Consider the following 14120-nt stretch of genomic DNA (forward strand, 5'->3'; position numbering starts at 1 on the left):
GAGAGAGAGAGAGAGAGGCGGGGTAAGGCTGGGCTCTGCCTTTACATAGTCGGGTCAGCAGGGAAAAGCCATTCGGAATTTGCGCTCGCACTCCTTCCACAAACACGAGCCGTCTGACGAAACGTCCATTTTCTCCACCATGCAACTTTGCCAGGTGTTGTTCCCCGTCCTTCTCATCGGCACACTCCTTCCTCTTGGCGTCGACTGTGACGAGCAGCAACTCCGCGAAGGTAAGACGCAGACAGACAGCGGCGGTGCTCCCCCGCGTTAAGTTGCACTCTTATAAGTGCCAATTGGCAACGGCGTCACACATTGAAGCAAATGACAGTGAAGCCACCACGAAAAGGCAAAACTACATAACACGTGCTGTTTCGAGTTAGGTTTAGCTCCCTGCTGGTCTTATTGTCGCGCGGAGGAAGCTGCCATTGCGTTGACTTAATAGCTGAAAGCGTGTGGAGCGGAAGGGAATTCTGTATGTTTGTGGGGACCCCCACTTCCCACACTTGAAGAAAAAGTTCCGAGCGTGCCGCTGACGTGGACAGGACTGTTCTTGTTTGTTTCCGCCTGGCTTTCCCCTGGGATGAAACGTTCGCGTGGAGCGGAACAGCCCGTGGAAGCTCAAGACTGAATCGAACAAAAACGAGCACGATGCCTGGAATAGAGACTGGGGTCGCGGAATGTTCTAGATATCATTTATAGAAACGAGAAACGATCAAATGAAATACCATTCAAACCCCTTCTGACAGAGTTCTTTTTTATTTAGCTACCACTACACACTACTGTCTAGTATAGGAGTTGATTCAGTACTTTGACGTGTCTTTTGTTTTGTTTTGCAAAAGCATCTGCACTTCTACTTAAGAACGGAGTGACTCATTTAAAACCTCTTTCACCAGTACACTAATATTGTAGGTCTATTTCCAATCACACCAGAGATTTTCCATGGGCAAAACCATGGAGTGAGTCATGAGTCCTGAATTAATTGGATTGTCACGGTATCAGTAACTTCTGCCACCCGAGTTGTGAGACTTGGCAGGGATAGTGAAGTTTCAGTCTCCGTGCCCCAGCTCTAAGACATACATCACAACTGACCCACAAGAGAGAGAAAAGTAACCCGCAGTATTCCCAAAACATGTGAATAAGCAACAAAAGTATGGCTACTCTATACTGTGGCCTGACAAAAAAAGAAATAAATTGCAGGAACTTGTCCTGTATAATGGATTAGGGTTAGGTCTGGAGGAAGAAGACGGGTGATTTGTGGGAAGCATCACCATGCTTGCAGTAAAGCATGGCATTGGGTTAGTGATGCTCATCTTCCATCAGGATGATGTAGCTTAGCTCAGTTCACCAAGGTTTGGTTTCAGAAGAGGTCCTTGAAGATTCTAACATGGCGTAACAGGTGACTGTGAATCTGACTTGAACCCCATGGAAAAAAATCTGGTGGGATTTGTCCATTGTCCACAAGGAACATGCCAAAGCTCCTGAGGAACTAGAATCTGGTTCCTGGCATGCAGCAGATCATTATATCATCTTCAAATGCCACGATGAATTCTTGATTGAATTCCTCTTGATTGCTCTCTTCCAGATAAAATTGTGGTTGTGACCATTGCAACTAAGGAGACTGATGGCTTCAAGCGTTTCATGAGATCAGCAAAACATTTTAATTACACTGTCAAGGTAGGAAACCCTAAATTGAACATTGTTATATGTATTATGTGTTACATTGTTTTGTCTGGCCGCACGCTGACCATTTAGTTAGCGCATCTGCCTCACAGTTCTGAGGCTGAGGGTTTGACTCACGGCTCCGGCCTTGCTGTGTGGACTTTGCGTGTTCTCCCGGGTTTTGACTGTTTTGTTTCAACATGCTTATGTGTTGTAATAAAGATAATGTATTCATGGGAAATGTTGAAGATCATGTTATTCAAACATTTCTCACCTACAAAATCAATGAGATTTGAGAAAAAGATAGTCAGAACATGGAAATCATATTTTCCATTTGCTATTTTCAAATGCGCAGTTCGTAACTGTTCAGGATGAAACTCTGGTTCAGCATCACAACGTTTGAAACGAGGTACCTATCGCTATTTACATGCAAATCAAAGAGGACTACATGTGTGGCTTTTCACAAAAAATGAATTGGAACAAACATACTTGGAAGACTACGGCGCCATCATGCAAAAAGAAACTGCAGATAGAAAGCCGTGTAGTACTGTACACAAAGTCATCCAACATTGATTGATGATTGATTGCTCAGCTGTCAATCACAAAGACCACATAGAGACCTACAACTATTCACTTTTATTCACACCTATGGTCAATGTGCGTGAATCGATCCCACATTGTTTGCATGAAAGTCTGCCGTATGAACCACTAACTCCACTATCAGTGACGAACCAAACCTTTGTTGATGAAAACATTCTCTCCTTGTTGGACGAAGTGTAAGTTAACTAGTAAGTGTCTTTATGTAATATGAAATTCCTTATTGTTATTTGTGTGTTTACAGGTTCTTGGTCGGGGTCAAAAATGGAAAGGCGGCGACTACTTGTCCCCTGGGGGAGGTCAGAAAGTGCGAATTCTTAAAGCAGCCCTGGAGGAAATGAAGGATGAGGATAAAATAATTCTTTTTATTGACAGGTAATGTGTCTTAATTTCAATGATGTGTATGTCATGTAAAATTTTCGGAACGGTCCTCTTAAGAGGTGGCATCGAGGCTGGTACTTCTTTAGGGATGGAATTGAAATTTTGGTTGTATTCCAAACTAGACCTTGACATTTGAATACAATTTCCACTGTATTCCATTCCGCTTGGATTGTTGTCAAAGTAACCTCAGTGAAGGACCAAAAAAAATGCAAACCCTTTTCTTTTTTGTGTGGGTTGGTCAGTGGCTTACGCCACTGCTGTGTCAGTATTATCTTTTTCTTTTCCTTCTTGTGTTCCACAGCTATGATGTGATTTTCGCATCAAGTCCCAAAGAGCTGCTGAAGAAGTTTATACAGGCCAAACACAAGGTGGTGTTCTCCTCTGAGACCTTGATCTGGCCCGACAGACACTTGGAGGATAAATATCCACACGTCCCGGAGGGCAACAGGTTCCTCGGCTCAGGGGGTATGCTGCTTATTTTTGACATTACATATTTTCTATTGTGTACACTCCAAGTACAGAATGGTTATTACTCATAGTATGTTTTCTGTACATGGGAGAATATTTTAGATGATTATTTGTGGCATTGTTCCATTTAAAAGATATGGTGAATGTCATAATATCTCATTGCATCAATCACTTGTTTAGGATTTGAATCTGAGCTAAAATGGCTTCGTTTTAGCAGAAGGTTACAACATTCACATAGTTGTCATGTGGTGTAGTCACAGCTGGAGAATAGGTTCTTCTTTGTAGAACAAAAACAGTTTGATGAAGTAAGCACAAAAAAGCAACCCTGGCAGTGGTAATGAGTCCCAGCAGTTTCCAAGGTTTTGTACTGTGTGTGGCACACAGCAAGGTAGAGCGCCTCTTTACACCAGTTTACTGCTATCCTCAGGCTTTATTGGCTACCTTCCCAAAATCAAGCAAATGGTTGCTGAGTGGACAGGAGAAGACAATGACAGTGATCAGCTGTTTTTCACCAAGATTTATATCAATCCTGAGAAAAGAGTAAGAAATGTTCTGCTACTCTTTTTTTCTTGTTGTGGGCCCTTTATTGTTTTATTATCACATAAAATGTATTTAGCAATGAATAATGCATCTATTACTGTGTTTCAGAACTCCATAAATATCACACTGGACAGCAAATGCAGATTGTTTCAGAACCTTCATGGAGCTCTTGGTGAGTGAAAGGACTTTTATTGTCCAACTGCGGTCAAACCTATTTTAACCTGGTTGATGTTACTGCGCGCTGCAGATTATTGCATGCGACACACTGCTATTTACTGAATACAGCAGCTATGTTAAAAATGTTAAGTGCACCCTCCCAATAATACCTTTTTTTTTTACGGTCTTTCTTATTTGTGCCATTTTAAGTGGGAGACAAACAACCCTCCATCCATCCATTTTCTGAGCCGCTTCTCCTCACTAGGGTCGCGGGCGTGCTGGAGCCTATCCCAGCTGTCATCGGGCAGGAGGCGGGGTACACCCTGGTTGCCAGCCAATCGCAGGGCACATAGAAATTAACAACCATTCGCACTCACAGTCGTGCCTACGGGCAATTTAGAGTCTCCAATTCATGCATGTTTTTGGGATGTGGGAGGAAACCGGAGTGCCCGGAGAAAACCCACGTAGGCACGGGGAGAACATGCAAACTCAATACAGATTTTTTTTGTAAGTGTATGTCATGTAATTACACATACGGAACATATAATATATATTATTTATAGAGCAGAATGTTTTAAATTATTGTTAAAAGATGCATCATTAATAAATCCATTAAATCACTAAAATATGTTGTGTTGCCCTCAACATTTACTTGCTTATTTCAAATTTAGACTAACTACACAGGAATAAAACTTAACGATGGAATATATTTAGTCTGGTTTGGTTTGGAAAGTTATGTGATTGTGTGAACAGTTTATTATCACTGCACGTGGTTCCTTGGCAACATACAACAGTAAAGATTGTGGAAGCAAGAACCTTTATCATTTTGAATGGTGGCACAACCGCAATACCACAATAGTTTCTAGAAACAACGGTTGTATCACGAAATTATGTACATCAACCTATTACTCAATCATTTCGGCACAATACTTACATACGTGTTGAGGTTTATCATTCTGAAAATGTATGAGATTGCTGAGCTCAAGGTTGGATTTGAAGGACCCTGTTTACTGACTGTGTTCTGTACCAATGGAAATGTTTTTTGTGTTGTCATGCATGTCATGAGAGTTTGTCTCAATGAGATGATTTTATTATTTTTTTTCCCCTTAATACCAATACAAATCCAGACAAACGTTATGTAGTGGTTCACGCGTTTGACTTCCATTTAGTTCCCACTCAGTGATAACCGTTATTAGTCCCACAGTGGGGAAATTTGCAATGGTGCGAATGTATGAGTAAATTATTGTCTGTCTCTATACAATAACATGTGCCCATGTGGTTGACTGGCAACCAGTCCAGGGTATAGTTTACCTTTCACCCAAATTCACCTGGGATAATCTCCATCGCCAAAGTTGATGTGTATACAGTGGACCCTCGATTTAATGGACCCTGATTTCACGAATATGGGAAGTAACGGACCGTCTGGATGGTACATGTGTCCAAAAATAGTTTCCAGTTCTCACTTAAACCGGCGTTGACAAAGTCTGTTAGCTCCAGAATTGGCCGCTGTTGTTTACTGGCACCGTGGTGCAATTTAGGCAGAGACTGGGACACGTATTTAAAGGTCATAGAAATATGGCCAAGAGACGTGCCTCCTGTGCCTATGTTGAATGTGGCGACATTCCATCAAAGGCAATGCATTGACATTTAGCAGCCATGTTGGATGTGGCACATTTCCAGGCCATGCATTGACGTAGCGGCCACGATGACAGGAGTTTTATCGTTTATTGTCTCATTGAGCTCTGTGCAGAGAGCGCACATGGCTGCGGTGTTAAAGTGGGACAAATAGGCCCAAAAAATGTCATGTAAATTTGACACACCACAGAGAAGAGTAATGTTAACAAGCCTGTCAAATTTGAATCAATAATTTTAAAAAAATCGCTAAGTATATAAAATCAGGCTTCAAAACATGAATGATAAGGGCCACCTCTCAGCTCTCAGACTCTGTGGACATTTCAAACAGATGCGCCAAAAGGAATCAGACATACTAAGGGGGTGATATACCATGTAAAATCACGTTAGGAGGCTCAACTTCAAAACTGAATGGTTATTGTGGACTATACTCAGAAAAATAAGCACACAAGTCAACTTACCCTCGTTGTTGGTGACATAGTGTCACAGCCGAACACGTCACTTGACAACAGCGGGACGGTAGGAGGAAGCCCAGGTAGTTAGACAGTCGGCACAGCCCCATTCACTAGTACCAAGTTACCCACAAAGCCATGTTGTCTCTGGTGAAAGTTTACAAAACTATCCGTCGTAAAATGCGCACTGCAGAGTCAGGTGGTGGTGTTGACGTTCAGCTCGCCATCTGCATGGGTCTTCAAAAACTCAATCCATCGCTCTTTGTATTTCCTCATTTTTTGGGAGATTAAGAAACGTTACCGAGCAGTTCTATAAATTGAGGACACATTTTGAGGGTGTAGCCATCGTTAGCTTGCTAACCGCATGCTGGAGTGGTAAATGGACCTTGTTATGGAAGCTAAGCACAGCTAACTCATAACTGAGCAGCATAGCAAACGTTACAACGTCACTTTGGCCTTATATACTGGGTGAGGGAACTCGCACTAGAAAGCATACGCCCAAGCCCCATGGGGCTGTGTTTTAGCCCCTCCTACAAAATCAGGAATATTCAAACGATGAAAAAGTAAATCTGTAAATCTTTGCGTATGTTTTCAGCACTTTGCATATGTTTTCAGCACCTACACTATCTTTGAAACAAAACATGGATATCTGCTTAGTGCCACATTAACTATAAGAGGAATACAACAACCAAGTCTTTGGAGTCTGGGACATGCTATTTTTGGTAAAGTAACAGTTTTTTTTTGTCAAAGCGTTCGTCTATACTGTAGCAACTGATTTAGAAATAGGAAACACGGTAATGCCTCGCAGCTCATGAAAGCAACCCGCCTTGACTCGCCTACTTGTATGTCAACAATGTCAACATCAAGCCACCAGCATTGTAAGTCTGGATGAAGTTAAAAACTTTTTTAAAAATGTCAAGCTTTTTATATTTATTTACAATAACTGTACTGTTCTGGGTGTTTTAGGCTGAGAATTGTTTTTTAAAAAACATTAATTTTGTACTGTACAGTAATGTGCGTGCATATGGCCTCAAAAAAGTGCTTCAATATAATGGACAATTAGCTGTAATGGACAACCCCCCGCCCCTATTAGTCTGTTAAATCGAGGTTCCCCTGTATGAGATATTAACATAGAAAAACATTGTATTTGACAAAAAAGTCCTTTACCCCACAATCCACATGGCATACTCCATACGTGCTGTTAGTATTATTTGATTAAAAATAATAATAATAATAATTCTAAAACAAATCTTCACCTGCTTTTGTTTTTTTCCATGTTTGATCAATGATTTGTTTTTGTATATCACATTCAAAGGGGTTGCAGCCAACTAGAGAGGGACTGCATGTTTAAACAGAGCTGAGCTGTGTGCTGCAGTTTCCGCCACATTTTTTTTCCAAGTAAGGAATTTGTTAGTTCTACGTGAGGCAGGGGTGATAAAACTCCCATAGTCAACGTCCTACTGAATCAAACTGTACTGCCACATGGAAACAGGCCTTCCAACTCCCATCCATCCATCCAACCATTTCCTGAGCCGCTTATCCTCACAAGGGTCGCGGGAGTGCCGGAGCCAATCCCAGCCATCATCGGGCAGGAGGCGGGGTACACCCTGAACTGGTTGCCAGCCAATCGCAGGGCCCTTCCAACTCCTTTATCATGAAAATCCTACCTAAGCCCATCCAAAACACAAAGCAGTGTACGAATAAGACTGACTAGCAAATGTTCTGCATATGTACTATATGTGTGTGTTGTGTTTTCAGATGAAGTGGTGTTAAAATTTGAGGATCGACACGTACGGGGCAGAAATTTGTTGTACGATACGCTACCTGTCGTCATCCATGGGAATGGACCGACCAAGGTAGTCTTTATCCAATACGGAACAATGACGTGGCAAGACTCAAACAGGAAAACGGCCGTCAGAAGCTCAGCTCGGTCTTTGATCAAAAAATAACAAATTTGCTTCATTGCTTTGTTCAAAAACTTCTGATATTTTAGCTCTGATTTGGAAATTTATATACTAAGTATAGAACTATAAATAATTATAGAATAAAATCAGGACATACATTTGAAAAATTTGTTATGGACTTGTTTGGCTTGCCAAGACTCATTGATGGTTTCAATAAGATTATACCAAACAAATGATCACAGAACTGGAAACAGTTCAATGCATTGAATCTAAATGTTAACAATGTGTTTGAAGATGAGCGCGGTGAAACACACTGAAAATGGCAACTCCTTAAAAATACACTTCCAGTATTTTGTCTTACATTTTTCCTAACAATTGACTAAAACAGAAAGAGTTTCTATGGCAAAATCCCTAGTGACAGAATGGCCTGTCAGGCTCATTTACAATTCCATGTAAACACATATCTTAATAACAGTACGACTATTATTGTTATAGTTATATGATAGTCAAATGTTTTTTTTTCATATTTCATATGATGCTTAAATATTTTTGTCTTCTTTATAAGGACTTAGTATTTTATGATTTCGAAGGTTAAAATAGGATCATACTGACTACAATATTTTTGGTGCTGTGCATAAACCAATTTATATTCTTATTCAAAACAAACAAATCACCACTTATAATAATTTACAACTAGCAGGTAGTATATTACAGCCAAATAAAACATTGGGATATAGTCACTTAATTATAGCAGCCAGCGTTGCAGTTAGTTATAATCAAACTATAACACTGTATGATTGTGCATTTTGTATACTCAATTCAATTGCTTGCAAAATGTTGTATTCACTTATGTAATAAATAAAGTATAGGGTGTCCCAAAAGTCATGCCATACACTTCCTTTTTTACTATTTTGTTTCAAGTTACATTCAGACAGAAGTGAAGCCATCGGCATTTGGCAGCTTAAGTTTAGCAGTTTTTGTAAGCATATCATTCCCTTGCCCATGACTCGCCAATTGGCATTGGAGTAGCATTTCAAAATTGCCACATGGCAAGAAGTTTTTCTGTCCACGACTGCAGTTCAGCGCCACTTTGATTAGCTTTATGGCCGTCACACTGCTTTAACACGTAGTACAATTTAGGCTGGTGATTCTCAACCAGTGTGCTGGGGCACATCAATGTGCAGCAAGACATCATCAGGTGTGCCATGGGAAATGATCTAACGCCACTTAATGAGTCCAAAAATTATTTATTTGGTACAAATAATGTTTCTTTATTAATCTATCTATGAAAGCCACATACTGTATAGTGACAGGTGGAACAATTAAATGCAGAAGGTACATAAATTCACGTGTATCCACTTGTTATGATGTTTTTGTTTGGTGGTATCCCGCGAGATCTTTCACATGTAAAATATGTGCCTTGGCTCAAAAGGTTGGGAAACACTGTTTGAAGCTATCCATGGCGAGTTTCTCGAAACAGGATATGTTCTTGACAAACCACGCAGCAGAGGCCCGGCCGCTGCGGCTGAAAACACCAAACTCCTAGGGCAGTCATTCGCGCACAGCCATGGAAATTGTATATGGAAAACTCTTTGCCAGGTGGCAATTTTGCAACGCTGCTCCAATGTCAATCATCATAACTCACAAAGGCTAAGCTGCCAAATACTGATGGCCTCACGTCTGTCTGAATGATACCTAAAACCAGAGAGGAAAAAAGGAAGTGTATAGTGAGTTTTGGAACACTCTGTGTCTCTTAACATGTCATATCATGTATTAAAAATTAACATTCACAATAAGCATACATTTGAACTATATGGACAGTAAAACAAGTTTTTTTTTCAGAATGAATCATAGACAGTGGTATTTTAATGAGTTTTGACTGGATAACATATAAAATATAAGCAAGAGTGCCTGTAAATGGGATTATACAGTGTTTTAGGTCCATAATGACACAATGTACTCAAGATTTAGATTACATAGAAAATGTACTTTCACTCTATGCTCCATACACACAATATACAGTATCCTAATGTACAAAGACAGGCATCAAAGTAATGACATTTTGACAATCCTGCCACACTTTTCAATGTTGTTGGTCGCTTTCCTGGTGTCCCAAGGATCTAATTTTTACCAAATCAATAATAAACGTTATTCTACTGTTAAAAATCCAGTCCATCGATGTAAAATGAGAGATGTCTTGGATGAGGTAACCTAAAAGAAGACTTTGCTTTACAGCTTCAGCTCAACTATCTCGGTAACTACATACCAAATGCCTGGACATTTGAGACAGGCTGCACAGTGTGTCAAGAGGATCTACGCCCACTCAGGAACCTTAAGGTTAGTCACAGGGTTTTGGCCATCATATCAATTGAAAGGCCACGTTCTTTTCCAACAACTCCATTTTACCAACTTAAATTGGCTAATTAATTATAATGCTCAATTATTTGTGTTTGTGAAATAGACGATCAATTTCCCCCGACACTCAAGTTAGCTTTGTTTTCCCTATCAGGAAAGTGAATATCCTTTGGTGGTGATTGGTGTCTTCATTCAGCAGCCCACCCCATTTGTCACCGTGTTTTTTGAACGCCTGCTGAAGCTTCAATATCCCAAGAATAGGCTCAAACTCTTCATTTTCAACAAGGTAACAAGACACAAATGAATGCGCCAATTTGAACTGATGTTTTATCAATCAGTCACTTCACAGTGGAAGAGTATTGGTAACAGTTGTGCTGATCTATGGCCTCATGAATCATTGAAAACTCCTGGAAATCTTCCACGATTATAAAGCTCTGGCTGTATGGGAATCCATACTCCCACAACGACATTTCCTGGATATTAAAGTCTAGTTTTATATCTCAGTCTCAGAATTTATTACACACCTCTAACCATGTTATAGGTAAGATTTGGGGATCTGCTTGTCAGTACAGAAATGTCTTTTTTTTATATATATATAATACTTAGGCATATGTGTCCTAAATCAAAGTGAGAACCTTGTTAAACAGTTTCTAGTAATGAGCGTGCTAGCTCATGTTTCTGCCCATTGCATTTTTGTAAAGTAGCCTGGTTGCTTAAATGCTAATACCAATAAGCAACGAATTTGGGTTTACTTTGGTACGGTATACTTTTTTTTTGGGACTACATGACATGTTCAAAGGAAAATATGAATAATTGTTTGCATCATATCCACTCCAACTTGTAATGCAAGAAATTCTTCATCTTGCTCTATACTTGTACAGACGTTCACGTTTAATTTTTCTGCCCGAGGAACCTCATCACGAGCGTGAGGTCAGCTCTTTCCTGCAGGACCATGGAAGTCTTTATCTGGATGTGAAATTCATCGGGCCCGAAGAGGAGATGGATGGAGCAACTGCACGCAACGTGGGCTTGTGAGTCACCAAATCCCAATAATTATTACAAGTGTAGGCAAATTGACATGGGAAAAATTGACAGATTTTCCTATTAATCAAGGTTATAATTTGTTCTTTGTATTTCATGTCTTTTAGTGATATGTGCAGGAAGCAGAAGGACTGTGACTATTTCTTCAACTTGGACATTGAAGTTGTTTTGAAGAATGAGAACACACTCAGAATTCTCATCGAACAAAACCTGCAAGTATATTTATCAAATACACTGGAACCTAGGTTACAAACCACTCTGTTTCTGAACCATTTGGGTTACGTAGAAAATGTTTGTAGAAAACGTACCTCTAGTTACGTATCATTTTTGGTTTGCAAACGGTCTTGACAAATGGAAGGATCTATGTTGTGCTTCGATCATTGACTCTGTGCATAACGCTTAGATGTAAGGTGAAAACTTGTGTTCTGCTCCGCGGCGTAAGGCGGAAATGTGTTCTAGGTGGAAATTCCGCCTCAGCATCCTTGATCAGCCAGTCACAAATGTAATAGCGTTTCTGACTGATTAAAAAAAGCCTGGAAGTTATTGTATTTTCGTCAAAAAATACTATTTACAGTATGTACAGTAGGTTATTTATTGAATTGTAGCGTTTTCTTAATTAAAACAGCAAACAGTTAATGTTGGCGTAATCATGTCAAAATATCTCTCCACGGAGGCGTTCGGTCGGCGGAGATTCCGCATATACGTACATTCAGCCAATCCAAAAGCGAACAGCACCCGCCACATTATGAATTCAGACTGAAGGAGGTGTGCTATCGTCACACGGAAGTTTTTCTAAAAAGTAAACAAAGGGCTAAACAGTCAGTCAGCACCCAAGATAAAAAGGAAAACTGTTAAAGATATTGTTAGGAAGCACTTTTCATAGATGAGGAGAAATATTTGTGCATTGTGCAACCGTCATTGACTGTGTGTCACGCAATGCAACTGAAAAGGTAGGCACTGTATCTTTGTTTGTTTTTTTTTATTCTTTTTTTTAGACTGACAAAACTTAGAAACTGCTCACTGGTGATAGCGTGAGTGAGGCAATACAAAAAAGGATAAAAAATATGGCAGCAAATTGGCCAACAGAGCAATTACCGTAATCTCTTAAATGACAACGTGATGTCCCACTTTAGGATTATTATTATTTTATTTTTTTTACCAGAAAAAGATAAGTTTCCCCGGATCGGTTTGTTGTGCCAAAATCAACCAATGAATTAGAAAAGAAACAGACAACAGAAAAAAAAAACACCTGAATCAGAATTTCTCCGTGTTATTATGGAGGAAGGCTCTTCTTCAATGACGAACTGAAGTCCTCCTTCCCTTTCCCATTCTAATTCAAGTTAATGAACAATAAACTGTTATCATATCTATTTAGTGTTTTATTTTTTAAATAGTGTGTTTTAACTTATTTATTTACTGTGCTATATTTATTTGAAACTACACACTGATAAAAAAAGTGAGTATAATTTAATTTTGGGGCTGGAACAGATTAACTGCATTTCTATTAATTTCGATGGGATACATTACCTCAGGTTACGAACGTTTCGGGTTACAAACGGGGTCACGGAACCAATTAGGTTTGTATCCCGAGGTTTCACTGTATCAATAATTATCACCTCATAAGGTACCAAAAAGTTGTTTCAATTCTAATTGATTTAGTTAAGAGTTAGGGTTCGGAAGACAATAGAATTGTAATAACATTACTTCAAATGCTTTTTAGGCCAATCCTGGCACCATTGTTGACGCGTAGTGGCCGATTGTGGAGCAACTTCTGGGGAGCCCTCAGCGCAGACGGCTACTATGCCAGGTCTGAGGACTACGTGGACCTTGTTCAAGGACGTAGGGTGTAAGCTGCTTAAATATTCGTGAAGGTCATTTTTCTGATAATAATGTTGGTTTGGACTGTAAATGGTCTAAGGCACTCATATTTGCAGGGGAATATGGAATGTGCCGTATGTAACCAGCGTGTACCTGATGAAGGCCAGCCTCCTCCGCTCAGAGCTTTCAGGCGATGATCTATTTCATTCACATTCCATGGACGCTGACATGGCCTTCTGCCAACATGTTCGAAACAAGGTCAAATAGAAGAGTGATATTTCGCTGTTTGAAATATTTTATTTGTTTTCATCTGTCCTTTTATTCATGTCAAGAAATTGATTCAAATTGTAAATAAAATGTTTGTTTGTCAGATTTTATTTTCAAGCCATATCGCACAGCTTTATCATCAATATGAATGCATTATGAACATGAAATGCCTTGCCTTTCTTCCCAGGGAGTCTTCATGTATGTATCCAACATGGACACTTTTGGGCGCATCCTATCAACAGAAAACTGCCAGACCAGTCATCTGCATAATGATCTGTGGCAGATCTTTGAAAATCCAGAGGTGAGAATCCATCAGCAGGTCCTGATAGGGTTATACTGTACAGGTTTATTACCTCTGCAAATGAGGCAAGACAGAAAATATAAAAATGCCACATTGGAAGTCTATAAATATTTGTGATGTTATGTAGTTTGAAATATGTTCAAATACTTAGAATTCAAAGTTCCACATATTTAAACCCATTTCCCACTAGTCCACCCTAAAGAAATCAGACACAATGAAACTGTGGCAATATTACTTGTGGTAATAGTTAATACAATAGAAGTAGTTGCAAGTACACTACGCTTTTTTTTAACAATTGTTTCGTATACTGTAGCTCGCCTGAATATTATGTTTGTGTTCATTTCAGGACTGGCAGGAGCGCTACATTCATGAGAACTACACTCACATCATGAAAGATAAACTTGTTGAAACTGTGAGTTGTCAACAGCCTTTCTTAGTTATTTTTTTCGGTCTTTTTAATTTCTACTTCCCCGCTCTTGCTGAAAAAAGTTATTTTTCATTTTCGTCACAATGAGCACTCACACAGGAGCTGCTGTCGGCCACAGCTCC

General features: G+C 39.7%; 1 protein-coding gene across 4 annotated transcripts in view; it reads left to right on the top strand.

The window, feature by feature from the left end:
• plod1a (procollagen-lysine, 2-oxoglutarate 5-dioxygenase 1a) overlaps nt 1-14120 on the top strand; it is a 23282-nt gene continuing 9162 nt past the window's right edge. For 3 of the 4 annotated variants that reach the window (XR_009769290.1, XM_061687077.1, XM_061687097.1), the window contains exons 1-15: nt 2-230; nt 1583-1674; nt 2501-2631; nt 2939-3102; nt 3533-3645; nt 3754-3817; nt 7644-7741; nt 10025-10126; nt 10299-10430; nt 11054-11175; nt 11293-11397; nt 12906-13031; nt 13120-13261; nt 13458-13571; nt 13918-13983. Coding sequence is in view for 3 of the 4 variants with exons in the window: in XM_061687077.1 (XP_061543061.1) it covers nt 140-230; nt 1583-1674; nt 2501-2631; nt 2939-3102; nt 3533-3645; nt 3754-3817; nt 7644-7741; nt 10025-10126; nt 10299-10430; nt 11054-11175; nt 11293-11397; nt 12906-13031; nt 13120-13261; nt 13458-13571; nt 13918-13983 (1662 nt within the window). In the remaining variant the exon portion in view is untranslated. Of the gene's footprint in view, nt 231-1582; nt 1675-2500; nt 2632-2938; nt 3103-3532; nt 3646-3753; nt 3818-7643; nt 7742-10024; nt 10127-10298; nt 10431-11053; nt 11176-11292; nt 11398-12905; nt 13032-13119; nt 13262-13457; nt 13572-13917; nt 13984-14120 lie in introns of all 4 variants that reach the window. The other variant, XM_061687086.1, reaches the window with a different exon arrangement.

This window comes from Phycodurus eques, chromosome 1, assembly GCF_024500275.1.
Source record: "Phycodurus eques isolate BA_2022a chromosome 1, UOR_Pequ_1.1, whole genome shotgun sequence".
In the NCBI taxonomy this organism is placed as follows: domain Eukaryota; kingdom Metazoa; phylum Chordata; class Actinopteri; order Syngnathiformes; family Syngnathidae; genus Phycodurus; species Phycodurus eques.